At 39.0% G+C, this 15,802-nt stretch overlaps 1 protein-coding gene across 3 annotated transcripts in view; it reads right to left on the bottom strand.

Annotated features, from left to right (window-relative positions):
* Nucleotides 1-15,802, bottom strand: part of SFMBT2 (Scm like with four mbt domains 2) — a 207,140-nt gene that overhangs the window by 48,659 nt on the left and 142,679 nt on the right. For all 3 annotated transcript variants that reach the window (XM_084869269.1, XM_084869268.1, XM_084869270.1), the window contains 2 exons: nucleotides 9,199-9,281; nucleotides 2,871-2,997 (listed from right to left, as the gene is read on the bottom strand). In XM_084869269.1, coding sequence (XP_084725395.1) covers nucleotides 2,871-2,997; nucleotides 9,199-9,281 — 210 coding nt within the window. The remainder of the gene's footprint in view (nucleotides 1-2,870; nucleotides 2,998-9,198; nucleotides 9,282-15,802) is intronic.

The following is a 15,802-nucleotide window of genomic DNA, read 5'->3' on the forward strand; positions in this document are numbered from 1 at the left end:
TACCACAGAGAAAGCACAACAATGTCCTTCCAAAAACACAAAGCCCCTTCATCAGAAACTGCCTTGATCACTATCAGTGGCTTTGTGAGAACTTGAGATTCTTTCCAAATATGCACCTAAAATAATATTACACAAATCTCATGTAATTTATTCATTGCTCCCCCTTCAACACTTAAAGAACTATCTGACTTCAAGAGAAGTGAAATATTAAATAAAAATTACCCTTTTAATGACCTACAAGTGGTCAATTAGGCATGTGTTGAAATACTTCAAATCAATTTAATGCACAAATATAACTGATAAATTGTTATGAAGTACTTTATAAATTCAAAGTGTCAAATAAATGGTCTATAATCAGCATTACCATCATTATAAAAATACTCTAACAGGCACAAAGTGAGCATAGTGGATCTCTAACATTTTGTCCCCAGGACTGAGGAAAGAAAATACTATTACATAAAACTGAAATAATGAGAACTAAGTACCAGCAAGCTTGCTATTATATAAAATAATAAATGTTCAGTAAAGACCCAAACCAAAAACAAAATAAAACATAAAATTTAAGACCATTTAAGGAGACTGAGTGGAATTTACTTTATTTGATGAGACAAATGCATAATTTTAACCAATAATTCCAGGTAGATGATAGTCAACAGATGGTTTTAATTTTTTTCTTTAAATGTGCACGGCCTGGAAAAATGGATAATTTACTTTCTGGCCTGCTTTAGAAGCCTAACTAACTCATTACTACAGAATAAAAGCACTCTGAAGAATAAGCAAAAGCGTTGCCATGAACTGACTTGTATTTAGTTTGCTATAAATCCACCAATTTATATCTAAAGAAAAACAGCAATTTGGATATAAACAAATTAGGACTGCCAAATAATTTTAACCACAATGTGCTCAATAATAATGGTAATACATGGGCTTTGAACATTTCCATTTTTGTTTTCAAATTAATAATGCAAACAAGACTCCAATCTCATGATATAGCTTAGCATAGTATAAGTTAGTAGCATGTTCGATTAAGGCAGTGTTTCCCAAACTTTTGACATATGTGTACCCCTTCTAAAATTTTCGTAACGCTGAGTACCCCTTGTACTCATGAGAACGTAGAATTAGGCACAGCTAAGCACAGTGCAGTGCATATCCCCACCAAACTCCGGTGCAACGCGTACCCCCACCAAACTCTTCCCATACCCCTGGGGGTAGGCGTACCACACTTTGGGAAACACTGGATTAAGGGATTCAAAATCATCCAAGAGCTCCTATTTTTCCAAGAGCAATGGAATCAACTTTGCACGTAGTAATGAAAATAAGGTCACACAATTACTGTGGTTGCAGAATTATCACTATTATGCTTGTGTCTACCTTTTGGCTATTTCCACTAGAGGCCATTTTATTTGAAAAACAAAGCAATCAACTTTTTGAGAATTTCCTCTTATTTCAAACTCGAGAACTGGCACACGAATTCATGCAGGGGTGGGGTGCAGCTGGCCTGTCCAATTGGGGCCAATTAGGGACAGGCTGAATGGGAGGAGGGGCCATGGGAGGTTGGATGACCAGCCCCAACCCTGTTTGGGGTGGGGGAGGCTAATAGGGAGTGGGGCCAGCCAGTGGGAGGGGCCACAGGCAGCCACCCCTGGTCAAACTCTTCGTAGAGGGGACAATTTGCATATTAGCCTTTTATTATGTAGGATTGGAAATCTTAAACCATGGTAATGTTTTAAACTATTTTCTGGGAATTAACAATACCTATGATGTTCAGCTAAAATGACTGCTCTCTGCCCTTCCTACTCTCCTGAACTGTAAGGTTGATGAGATGGTAGGCCTAGCTAAAAACTTTCAATGCTTGTTAGACCTGATTACTGATGAAATAAGGATGAAGAGATTAGCAGAAATTCTATGACCTTCCAAACTTTTTAGTCCAATGGTAATACAAGCATGTTAAAAAATCTAAAATATAGACCAGGAAAGCTAACATAACTTTATTATTCAGATCTAGTCTTACTGTTTTTTTTTTTCATAACTATTTTGAAATAACTATTGAGTGTTGTGAAACTAACAAACAAACAATAAAAAAAAACACTCAGTATTTTAAATCACAAAAAAATGTGAAAACCTTGGATATCAAATTCATTTCAATTCTTTCTCATTGAAAATATAACATCTAGAAAACAGTCTTCTATCTGATCAAGGTTTCTTTACAAAGTACATTATTCTGTGAATTATATAATATGTATAATTGTAAGTAAAAGGTAGCTATAAAGAACAGTTTAAACACCAACAAACAAGCCTGAATTCTGTTTATTATACAGGGGTGGGCAAAAGTAGTTATCTTTGTGAATATGCAAAACAGTTTATTGTTGTATTATTTTTTATTAATTATTGTATTATTTATTTGTATTACAAGTATAAACCTATTTTGGCCTGTATATTTGGGGAGAAAGCCGTCTCCATTTAGTATTTTAAGGAAAAATTAAACAACTATGGAAGAAACCAAAGTAAGGGCATTATTCACATTAAAATATGCAATTCCATCCTCATAATTACTAAGTTTCATAATAACCAAGACCTCAAATACCAGTCTTAGTGACTCATATTAATTTAATTGTGACATTAGCTTTTATAATCATAGATGTAAAAAACCCACTGTGTTCCAAATATAATTATCACTCCAGCATCTCATTTCATGAAATTATTAAATTAAAATGAGAGCCTCTGTACAAATTTGTATTTGATTAGTTTCACTTACTTGAGAACACTGAATAATTTAAGAGCTGTTTAAGTAAAAGGAACACAAAAAGGACACTTCTGAGACGTGCTGGATGGATCCTAAATTCTCCGGAACGGTTACAAAGCAGGCTTACCTTCCAGGTGAAGCCACAGCAACCGCCCCTTCACCCTCACGACAGAGGCCACACAGAGCTCTCCTGGATTCCTGGGGTTTACGGCTTCAAGCTTCATGTTCTTTGTGAAACCCCGGCTGAATGATGTCTGAAAGAGAGAAATGAGACTGAGCCATTGGTACCAGCGTGCAGCAACAAAGCTGGCCAACTGAGGAAGCAGACATGCGCACACAGGCACACGCGCGCGCACACACACAGATCTTATCTATAAGACGAGCAGTCTGTTACCGTGCTTGTCTTTCCCGCCACTCATGAAGAAAGAACCATGCCTTCTTCATTTGTATCCTAGACATTAGAGCTCTGCTTAGCACACAGCAGGTGCCTAATAACATGTGTTGAATGAATGAGAGTATGAATACAACCACAATGGAGATACAGAGCGATACCTTCACCTCCAAAACCCCCTGCACTGGCCTTTCGGTAATCATCGCCTCCCAGGCTCCAGATTCCTGGACCACCAATCTGTTTTCTGCTCCTATAATTCCACCTTTTCCATAATGTCCTATAAGTGAAATCATATACTATGTAGCCTTTGAGTCTGTCTTCTTTCAGGAAGCAAACAGCACTTGAGCATCATTCACGCTATTGCACGAATCAGTAATTTATTCTGTGCTACTGCTGAGTAGTTTATGTAGATGTATCACAGTTTGTCCATCATTTATCAGTTGCGAGACATTTGAGTGGTTTACAATTCTTGGTGCTTGTGAGTGAAGCCACTCTAAACATTTAAGCACATGTTGTTGTGGGAACATTAATATATTAGTCAGCTCCAGCTGCCATAAAATACCACAGACCTGGTAGCTTAAATAACAGAAATCTATTTTCTCACAGTTCTGGAGACTGCAAGTCTAAGAACAGAGTGTCAGTGGAGTTGTTTTTTTTTTCCTGAGGTCCATCTCCTCGGCATGTAAATGGCAGTCTTCTCCCTGTGTCTCCACATGTTCTTTCCTCCAAGCTTGTGGTGTGTGCTCTTATTATCAGGACACTGGATGTATTGGGTTAAGGCCCACCATATGACCTAATTTTACCTTAATTACCTCTTTAAAGACTCTAACTCCAAATACAGTCACTTTCTGAGATCCTGAGGTTAGGACTTTAAAGCTTGTATTTTGGAGGGACATAATGCAGCCTATAACGCTGTTTTCATTTCTCTAAAAACAGGATTGCTGGATCAGATGGTAAATCTATAATAATAAAAGTATAATATGCTAATTAGGTTAAACAGCCAGGCAACCTTCCAGACGAAGCCAGGGACACGAGGGCTGAGCCCCTTGCATGAATTTCGTGCATAGGGCCTCTAGTGTGTATATATTTCTAAAAAACTGCTCTATTATTTTCTAATATATCATCTTGCATTCCCATCAGTAGTGTATACAGTTACAGTTGCTAAACATCCTCCCAACTGATACTGCCAGTTTTTCAAATTTTAGCCATTCTTATAGGTAAGTCTAGTGGCATCTCACTATGATTTTAACTTGCGTTTTCCCTATGACTAATGACATTGAGTAATTTTCACTTTTGTCATTAGTATATCTTCTTTGTTGAAGTGTATTATTATTTTTTAAAATATATTGTTTATTGACTTCAGAGAGGAAGGGAGAAGGAGAGAGAGAAACATCAATGATGAGAATCACCAATCAGATGCATGCCCCCTACTGGGGATGAAGCCCGCAACCCAGGCATGTGCCCTTGAGCAGAACAGAACTCTTCAGTCAGCAGGCCAATGCTCTACCCACGGAGCTAAACCGGTTAGGGCGAAGTGTATTATTTTTACCTTCATTCTTACTGGATATAGAATTGTAATTCCATAATTGTATATTTTTACTGGATATACAATAGAATTGTAATTTTTTTTTTCTTATAACACTTTAAAGAAATTGGTTCACACTCTTTTGGCCTCTGTTGTTTCTGATAAAAAGCCTGTTATTATTCAAACTGTATTCCTCTATTTGAAATGTATTATTTTTCTCTGGACACTTCCAAGAGTTTTCTCTCTATGTTTATTGGTTATCAGCAATTTGACTATGCAGAGTTTCTTTGTATTTAAACTGCTTGGAGTTCACTGAGATTCCTGAACCTGTAAATGTAGATCTTTCAGCTGCTTTGAATAATTAGGAATCATTATTTCTTCATATATTTTTTCCTTCCTCTTTTGTGTCCACTTCTGGGTCTCCAGTTACACATGAGATTGGCCCTCAGATCCTTTTTTTTTTAATTATTATTTTTTATTTTATTGATTTTGTACATAAAGGAAGGGAGAGAGATAGCGAGTTAGAAACATCGACGAGAGTCATCAATCAGCTGCCTCTTGCACACCCCCTACTGAAGATGTGCCCACAACCAAGGTACATGCCCTTGACCGGAATCGAACCCGGGACCCTTCAGTCCCCAAGCCGACGCTCTCTATCCATTGAGCCAAACCGGTTTCGGCAGCCCTCAGATCCTTGAGATTCTCTTCATCTTCCTCCCAACCCCATACCAACTTTTTTCTCTGTTCTTCAGATAGAATAATTTCTGTCTTCAATATCATAAACTCTTTCCTTGCTCATATCTGTCCTGCTACTAAGCCCTTTCAATGAATTTGCTTATTTCAGATATTGCATTTGTCAGTTTTAGAATTTCCCTTTTTTATACATCTACTTCTGTTCTGGCACTTCCTATCTTTTCATTCATTAGAAGAATATTTACCTTAACATCAATGCTTCTAAAACTTTAGAGGATATCAAAATCATTTGGAAAGCCTTTAAAAACACAGGACTGCTGGGCCTCATCCCAAAGTTAGTGATTCAGTTTGAGTAAGATAATTTGTATTTCCAACAAGGTGATTCTGAGGGAGCTGGCATTCGGGCCACACTTTTGGATCCAGTGCTTTCCACCACTGAGCTTAGTTATAATAGGGACTTTAAAATACTTGAATGCTACCAACATCGGGGTCATTTGGATTTAGTCTCTGTTCGTTGTCTTTTCTACTGCGAATGAGTCAGATTTTCCTATTTCTTCATATGTTGAGGAACTTTGGATTGAAATCTGGATGTTTTAAATGTTATGTTGTGGCATATTACTCCCAAGATGGTTGGTTTTTCTGTTATAGCAAGCAATTAACTCGGTTGGTCTCAAACTGCACACTTGCCTCTTGAGAAGCAGCTCAGATCTTAATTCAGTTCTTTCATCCTTAACTACTAGGCTGCTTGGTGTTTTCCTGGCAAATACTTGGTTCCAGAATCTGTGGTTCCTCCTCCTGGCTCTCCCCTGTTTGTGATTCTTCTTACTTTCCAGTAGCTTGTGGTTTCCTAAATTCTGTTATTGTGTTCATACGGCCAGAAAGATTACAAATCTTATAATCACTGTTTTAGTCACATCATATGTTGTCAACTGTGGCTGACCTCAGGCCACTCATCTGAAAATTTGGGGATGATCACCCCACGGTCTTCTTTTTATTTAACACCTGCCTCCCAGCCCCCAGTATCTGCCTGCTTTTATTCCTGTTCCTTCAGTAGCTGTTTTCATCCTGCCCAGTGTTTAGTTACTATCTGTAAGAGGATGGATTCAGTATTGAGCTTAGCCATTACATTCACTTTTAAATAAGTAAGATACAAAAATTTCCAGTCACCCACTTCTATAAATTTTAACCAGATATTACCATATTATATAAATATATATGTTTTGAAATCTATAAACTGAGATAAACAAGTTTCTGCCAGTAACAGATTACATCTCTTAGTTACGATGGAAGGAAACGAAGGTAATTCACATTTACATGTCTTTTTATATAAGCTAAGTTGAAATTAAAGTCTATCTCTATGTAAACAGAACAAAATTATCCAATGTATGTTAAGAGACCAGTTTGCTCCTTTCCTTTATATTTCCTTGGAAATAGGAATCAAAGCTACTCTATGTGGGCTATTTTCCTACAAATCATCCTAACTTATCCACACATATTGTGTATTGAGCTTCTTTCTGGTAATACAATTTGATAGAATGGGTGCCTGTAAAGTCTCTAAGTAAGTTAAAATGCCTTTTATTCTACTTAATAAGGGAAAGCTACAACCACATAACCTCAATTTGAGAGTAATTTATAAAGGATCAATGGCAAAACCGTTATCTGTGAGTTTATTTTACAAAGCATTTGGCTGTGTCAATCCATTTTAGAACTGCCTGTGATTGTTAAACATCCTCAGGGAAATGTTATCCATGTATCCACTTCTAAACTACCTCTCCTCTGGTATACACAAGATGTATGATTAAAAAATGAACTCATAATAAGCATACCACTAAAGATCACTGCAAAGTACCAGTAATGCAGCCCATATGTCAACAAGCAGATAACAATCCTGTCGATTAAATAAACGAGGAACCCGAAAAAAGGGACATATTTGTAACAAGTGCAACCCTAATAAATACACCAATGCATTTACTAGAAAAGATGTAATCTGGGTAGCTAAATCCTAAAAGCTCAGAGGCCACCTGGGGATGTGGCTACTTGCTCCGCTATTAAGATGCATTTGGACAACAGCTGGCTGAATGGGAGCAGAGGACAGATAAAAAGAAGCCTTGGTATCACCGAAGAAACTCCTCCTTAAATACAGGACCAGGGGAGACGGGAGGGTTTCCTTCCCAAAGCTGAAGAATCAGGGAAGGGATTTTTATCATTTTCAGGTATAAAGCACAAAGTAAAGGGGTTTCAAGATATGATGAAGTGTTTCCAGGATCCTAAATGAAAGGCCAGAAGGCCAGTAGTTTTTGTCACAAGGGATGTCAACATGGTAAAAAGGTCAATAAAACTGCATTGGACTTCATAAGCCTTGAGAGGTGGCACGATCACACAGCTAGCTGCCCCCTTCAAACCACCTAAACACTCACCAGGCAGTACTTTCAACTACAGAACTGCCTTTGTGCAAAGGCTGTGTCATCCAAGTGGAAAGTCCATTTAATCATTTACAAAGCTTTGATTTCCACTCTGCCACTGATTTGTTTCTGTATTTAGGAGTACAAGTTGACCCAGTAATCAACCTACTTAATTCTCCAAAATCCGTTTTTGACTTATGCTCAGTATTGAGTTTCTCTCTACTAAGTCAACCCTTTCCTCCTCTCAGTTCTCGTATTCTGTTACCCTGAAGAACAAACTATAGGTGGGGCGGCAATGATTCAGCAGCAATAGAAGCACATGTCTAGAAAACAAGTCTGTGATTCGGGAGCACTCTGCATTTAGTATCTGCAGTCCTCAGCTGGAGGACTGTCTTTTCTCAGCACAAAGAATTAGCTTCATCATGTAATATGTGTTCAATGCACTAAGCTATATATTGATGCCTCATTCTTAAATCAGAGATACTAATCTACGTCTCTTTTCATAGTTCCCCAGGGCTGATGAAATAAAAATGAATAATTTATAAACTACTCAATACAACCAATTCTGATAACAAAGCAAATACATACATGTATGAGTGAGTGCGCACACACACACACACACACACACACACGCACAGCTTTTTTATTTGTCACAAAAATCCTATTACTGTGCCAATAAGTTCTATTTGAATGAGGAAGGGGCTTAAAGTAAGCAAGCAAAGTACAAATTTGTTGGACTAGCATCCTAGAAAAATAATCCAAGGCAAAAAAAAAAAAAAAAAGATCATATTTTAAGAATATTTCTCAAGTACACAGAATCTGTACCTATTGATGGGCTTAACAATATTATACCCCATAGTCACCAATAGCTATGCATACAAAGTGCACAGCTATTGGTAGCACAGGTGGCTAGCTGTCCACCAGTTTGTCCTCTCTCTTCTACAGTATGGAGTCACGGCTGAGGAACCAGCCAGGGCATCTCCTAGCCTCATTCATGGTGCAGATGAGGGACTGGTTCTCACTGAGAGAAAGGGAACAGAGTAGTGTGTGTCAATACTGGCTGCCCTGCTTACAACTAGGGCTGTCTTCTCTCCCTATCTGCTCACCAGATCCAGGGACTGAGACCAAAACATATCTAGCTCAAGGCTCACCACAATGAGAAGAATCACCCAGAAACCCAATACATCCTGGACCCTTCCCTCAGTGAGAACTAAATGTATAGCATGGGTAAGCCACTGTTCATTCAGTAATCAATTTGTTACTATCTCCCAGAATTACTGTAATAGACAAGCTAAAAGGAGGACTTTTCAAAAACTATGAAAGTTTTGGTGTTCCATGGAACATAGCAGCACTCTACGCTTGCTCAATAAATACAAAACAATTGATGGCACTTATGGTGAGCAACATCTGTGGTAAAAGGAGTGGCAAGAAACGAGCGTCTTACATTTTTGAAGCAGAAAGGAGGTGCTTCTTCCGTTCCATGCTGCTTGTGGTAATCGGCCCAGTCAAAGTCCTGGCCAGAGTAACCTGCACAGGACAGAACAGGACAACATTAATCAGGCTAAACACCAACAGTGAACAGCTTCACAGTGCCACTAATTAAAATAATGAGGGGTGCAAGGTTAGGCACCCCAAAGGGGAAGTCTTTTCTTAAGCCTCACAGCACATCAGATTTCAGGAGGGTCGAATGAGATATTTTGAAAAATGTGAAGTACTGCATACAGGTTAGGGTGCACCATTATTTCCAGAATGCGGTGCCCGAAACCAGGTAAAGACAAGGTGGAATTGACCACACCAGTGCATAGCAATGGATAGATCTGTTCTGAAGAATAGATAATATTGAGGGAGGGGATTGAGAAACAACTATTCATATATGCTAAATTTAATGAGATTCAGATCTTACCAAAGTGGTTTTTTCTTTCTTTATTCATTTGATTTTTGGGGGGGGAGGTACACTTATAAAATATATATATATATCCATCATACCCACCCAAGACATGGGAGAGGAAAACAGTTCAAAATTATAAAATAAGAACAACACTGAGTGTATGGCTTAAGCTAGATGGGAAAATACATCTTAATGTGTGAGTATTTGCATTTCCTGTGAAAAAAGGACTGATAGGAATGAAAAATACAGTAGTAATCAGGATTCATTGAATCTGTACAAAATGTCACTATACTCTTCATTTAGTGTTCTCCCTTTAATAGTTTAAGTATATGTAAAATACATTTAAGTATATTTATACCTGAAAGTTCACTTAACATGGGGACTTTAGTTCCTAAATCCCATAGTTGCAGAGTAATGACATAAATTTTTTACTAAAGAAACTCAAGATAACATTTGCCTCCTACCTCCATCTGTACTCACAAGTACAAAATAATGTTCTTTTTATTAAGTAAGCAAAATTTACCCAATTTTTCCTAAGATGGCGGGATTAACCTTCTCTGGCCCAGAGGCTGACCCTTGACCCTCCCATGAGCTGCTCCCCATCAGTGGCAGAGGTACCCACTTCCTTGTAAGATGTCCCTCTCATTCTATGAAGACTGACAAGTCCTCACTTCCTTCCCATAAGGAGATAGGAAGTCTGAGAGTTTTGAGGTGCTATGTACTCTTTCTAGCTGGTTCTGAATGGGGCCAGCAACATCTTCCGGCTGCTCTGCCCCTCCAGCCAGAGGCTCCAGCAGCAGCAGAGGTTTCTGGGAGGGATCAACCCAACTTTCTTCCGAATATTCATAAGCAAAACAAAACGTGTGTTAAACAAGGCAATGCAAGTTCCTGTGCAATTACTACAACCCGCCACTTGAAGAGCAGTAGTCTGTCTGGAACCGTTTTGGGTTAAATACTCAAATTAATGTATAAAAAAAAAGGAGAATCCCAACTGGTGAGAAGTTACCTAACAGTACGAAGGGTACTGAAACCAGAAGGAAGACTGATTTTAGATCCAGTTCTCCAAGAACTAGATGGACCAATGTGAAAGTAAATTAAACCTTGTATGCAACAGACTTTCTCTACTACTTCACACAATAAAGAGACGATCTTATAAAGCCCCCTCTAGCTGCTGCATTCCATGACTCAGAACCACCACCACTGATAGTTCACTGTTGCTGCTTAGGGTTTTTTTCTTTTCCTCTGTGCTTAGTGTCCTTGTCTTCTCCCAGGAGAAACGTGTGGCAGGGCTGACAAACAGAGATTACGTGACAAGACGTTCCCTAGATGAGCTCTCAATTGAACAGCTGACAAGATGAGCCCCTGTAACAGGACCGGATTTGTCCCATGGTGGGGCCAGCCGAGTCTGTTACAGAGTCAAGGTCTCTGTTCCATCTATTCCCTACACTTCTGCTGCTTCCTTACTTAATTTTGTGAATGAGGAAGCCTCATCAAGATCACAGGTGAAGAGAAAAATTAGAGGGAAACATATAAATAGTAAATTATGTTCTGAGATAACATGAAATTTAGGTATTTTAAAATATATATTTTTAGCCGAAACCGGTTTGGCTCAGTGGATAGAGCATCGGCCTCCGGACTGAAGGGTCCCTTGTTCCAGTCAAGGGCATGTACCTTGGTTATGAGCACATTCCCAGTAGGGGTTGTGCAGGCGGCAGCTGATCAATGTTTCTCTTTCATCGTTATTTCTAACTCTATCCTTCTCCCTTCCTCTCTGAAATCAAGTATATATAATTGATTTTTTACAGAGATGAAGGAAGAGGGAGAGAAAGATAAAAACATCAATGATGAGAAAGAATCACTGATCAGCCGCCTCCTGCACGCCACACACTGGGGATCAAGCCCACAATCTGGGTATGTGCCCTGTCTGGGAATCAAACCATGATCTATTGGTTCATAAGTTAATGCTCAACCACTGAGCCATGCCAGTTGGGTAAAATATAGGTATTCTTTATGGTCAATATCTGTTCAGATAAAATTTTCAACTCAGAAATTGCCTCTACTTCTACAGACAGACATTTAGCAGGGTTCTCTAGTATTCAGTACCTAATTGCTAACTCCAGTGGACTTCAACCCCCTCCATAAAATGTTCTGCTCCATTGTTTCTTGGACCAACATTCATCCTCTACATCCAGTCTTCACGATTCTATGGGAGCCATTTTTAATCTAATAATCTCAAAGGATAACCAAGTCTTGTTGAGTATGTAAGCAACGCTAGAACTCTCTCCTTTCCCTGAACATTTGAACAGCCAATACTCCTCCTCCTCCTCTCCCTCCTCCCCCTCCTCCCCCTCTTCCTCCTCCTCCTTCTCCTCCTTCTCCTCCTCCTTGTCTTAGGGACCTTTATTCACTTCATCACTTAAAATTCTTTTCCTTCGGGTTGATAGGGTTGATAATGAGGTCTCTTTGTAAGGCAGTTTTGTGACAGTTCAGAAAATAACTGCTACATAAAAACAAATTGCTATGCCTTGTATAATAGAGACAACAGGGGTCAATTATACCCATTAATCAACAAAGACAGAACAAGAAGTACTAGGGCTTAACTGCAGCCAGAAAAACATGTTTTAAAGCCAGAGAGAGGGAAATAGCAGAGGGGAAAAGAAAATGAAGGCAAATCAAAATCCCTTAGGCTATTAAAATTTGCAGCTAGCTGCCATAGGAGACTGTTGAACCACAACCACTAGAGTTATTTCAGCTTTTATTAGTGTTTATTCTGAATGAAGTTCCAACTGTTACAGATCCAAAAGGGAACAGGTCGATGACCCATTTCCATTTGACACAAATTAATTGACATAAAGCAGCTCCACTTTCAAACATTGCTATTGGCAGTGCAAGTAGACAATTGTTTTAAAAAACGGTTTGGCAGTAAAAATGTTCATGGACTTTGACACAATTTCTTTTCTAGGAACTTATCCCATAAAAACAAACCTAGAAATACAAAAAAGAATGCTATATGTTAAGATATAATGGCACTATTATTGATAATACTATCTGGGGGTGAGTGGAGGGGGGATGGGGAGAGCTTTGTATCCAAATATAGAAAATGTTTTGATACTTATCCAAGACCATGTCAAGTGATGCAGACATGAAACTTCACAGTCAGTTTTTTTAAAAAGGTCATGATAAATGATTGCTATGGCTTTATTTTATTTTTTATTACATATATTTTTATTGACTTCAGAGAGGAAGGGAGAGGAAGAGAGAGATAGAAACATCAATGATGAGAGAGAATCATTTATGGGCTGCCTCTTACACAGCTCCTGAAACCCAGGAGCCTGAAACCCAGGCGTGCACACTTGATCGGAATTGAACCAGGACCCTTCAGTTCACAGGCCGACGCTCTATCCACTGAACCAAACCGGCTAGGACAGTGGTAGGCAAACTCATTAGTCAACAGAGCCAAATATCAACAGTACAATGAATGGAATTTCTTTTGAGAGCCAAATTTTTTAAATTTAAACTGTAGAGGTAGGTACATTGTTATTAACTTAATTAGGGTACTCCTAAGCTGGCCTTTGCTAAAAATTCAAGGGACCAAAGAGCTGTGTGTGGCTCGCGAGCTGCAGTTTGCTGACCACTGGGCTATGGGTGATTGCTATGATTTTAAATGAAAAAAATGGTACAAGCATATACAGAATTACCTAATTTATATTAAAAATACGCAAAAATAAAAATAAAAATAAAAGAAAGAAAAACCTAGTGATAAATATCAAAATAACTAACTGGGTGGTGGGATTCCTGGATACTTTTTTCCCTACCTCTTGGTACTTTCCAAGCTTTCACTCATGATCACGAGCTACTTCAATAATAAAAATTACTTAAAAGCATAACATCTTTGCTCTATTTTAAAAGCTAATCAAGGCACTGGTCAATCAATCAAGGGTTGATTCATTATATAACTGCCTCCCCACAGCTGTCCTCTCACTTCTGGTGTGCTTACAGATTCCTGATGGTTTTCAGTTCCCACAGGAAGTCAGATCTCTCCTCAGTACCCGCATTCGAATCAGGGCAACCCTGAGATAACCATGGTGGTCAGGCCTGTAGCCAGTGATTTGGGAAGGAGGGGAAGAGAGGGTTACAAAAAATATTTCCCTTTAATAAAAGACAGGATAGGAATAAGGGCTGCTCCTCTATGCTGGGTAAATGTGGAAAACAAAACAAAACAAAACAAAAAAACCTGTACAGTTTTAATAAAAAATAAAAACAGCAAAAGAATATCATGTTTGCCATCTCCCTGATTGGCAAAATGAAAAAACAGTAATATGAGTCCCACCCTGTAATGACTGTTGGGAAGCAGATACTTTTTTTTCTGGTTGGTATCTAGCTTGAATAACGATTGCAGGAGTCAATTTGGCAACATGAACCAAATTTTTAAGAAAGTGTTTACTTCTCTACTCTAACCATTTGCTCATTTACACACCCATTCATTTAGAAATATTTAGTAAGTGCATGCTGTACGCTAGGCAGGGTTTTAACACTAGGAATACAGAAATGGACAAAACTGACACAAATCCTTACTTCACAGAGCGAACACTTCAGTGAGAGGAAACAGATTATACACAAATGTAAAAAGTCAAGTGATCACAAGTGCTAGAGAGAGAAAGTGGACAAAAGGTGTAGGAAGGGCTGCATCAAGGGAGCCCTTAAGGAAAAATTGAAATGTAGAGGAATGGTGGAAGCGAACCATGTGCCAGGCAGAGGGACTGGAAACTGCAAAAGCAAAATTCTAGCAAAAAATTTCAAGTTACAAAAAGATAATATAATAAAATGTCAATTTTCCTAAGTTAACCTATATATTAAAGAGGGCAGCCAAACAGACCACCTCAAAATGCAGGACTGAGGAAGGGAAGAATGTGACCAGCTCAGGGCACAGTGAGTGCCAATGTCCTATGGAGGGGATGTGCCTGCCCCTGGTCCAGGAAGGGCAAGGAGGCTGGAGTGAGGAAGTGGATCAAGGAACCCTTCAGAGATGCGGCATTGTAGGCTGTTGCCATTACCAGAACTTGGCCACTGCGTGAGGTCTGAGCAGACAGAGGAGGAACAAGTGTGCTTTACAGTTGACTACGGTGTTGAGAGTAAACTGAGGAAAGCAGGAGGCCACTGCAAGTAACCCAGGTGAGATTTAAAGGAGCCCTGAACCCAGGAGGTGGTGATGACGTGTGATCAGATCCCAAAAATGTCAACAGGATTCACAATGGATCGGACATGGGGTGCCAGAACTAGAGAGGCCAGCATGCCTCAGTTCTCCGTTATATCTGTAATGTTTTATTTCACTTTTAAAAAATCAGAATCAAATATGGCAAAATGTAACATCTCAGTCATGGTGGCAGGTGCATGAGAGTGGGTTCATTTTCTGTCCTTTTGGTATGTGGCAAATATCACAGATTACAAAATGGGCTGCGTTCATCAGTCAGTGTCCAGGAAAAGAGAATACCAGCAAGGGTTCACTACTCTGTGTCCCGATAATAATTAAAATACACCCTTACTTCCTAAACCTAAGATGGCCAGCTAGTAGACATGAAGTGTTAAAATAAGCGATTTTCTTCAGCCTTCGCTCAGACATTTTACAACAGAAATGAAAGGCTAAACATTTTCTACAAAGATCCCCAAGTGGGATGTTCTCTCCATTCATTCTACCGCTAGTCTTTGATGTTCCCCGCCATGGAGGTTAGTGAAATCATTTTGAAATAGCAAATCATGGTTGATACCCTATACGCATTTTTGCTTAGATGATTTATTATCTTGTTTGGTCACTTTTAATGCCTATAAAATTGAATTCTTCACTGGGCTTAAAGGGATGGGGTAAAACCTCCAGGCTCTGTCCCTGGCTTTATAGAAAAGCATTTGCTCATGCACAGAGAGCTCCGAAAAAGTCCTACCCACTCCAGCTTAGACGGCTTGTCTCTACAGCCTGGAAACAGACTTCAAAAAAATAGGAATGAAGTTAAAACAATGTAAGTAAGGACCTATGTTTCTGCACATCTCCTAGACCACTGGTTGTCTTTTATTTCATCATCTGCTGCTTTCCACTGACTGGGGAATGAATAGGATATCTTTTTGCTACTGGGCAACACAAAATTATAAGCAGTGTTTATGACTGGAT

The sequence above is a fragment of the Pipistrellus hanaki genome (genome assembly GCF_964339955.1).
Source record: "Pipistrellus hanaki genome assembly, chromosome: 1".
NCBI classification, from domain to species: Eukaryota; Metazoa; Chordata; class Mammalia; order Chiroptera; family Vespertilionidae; genus Pipistrellus; species Pipistrellus hanaki.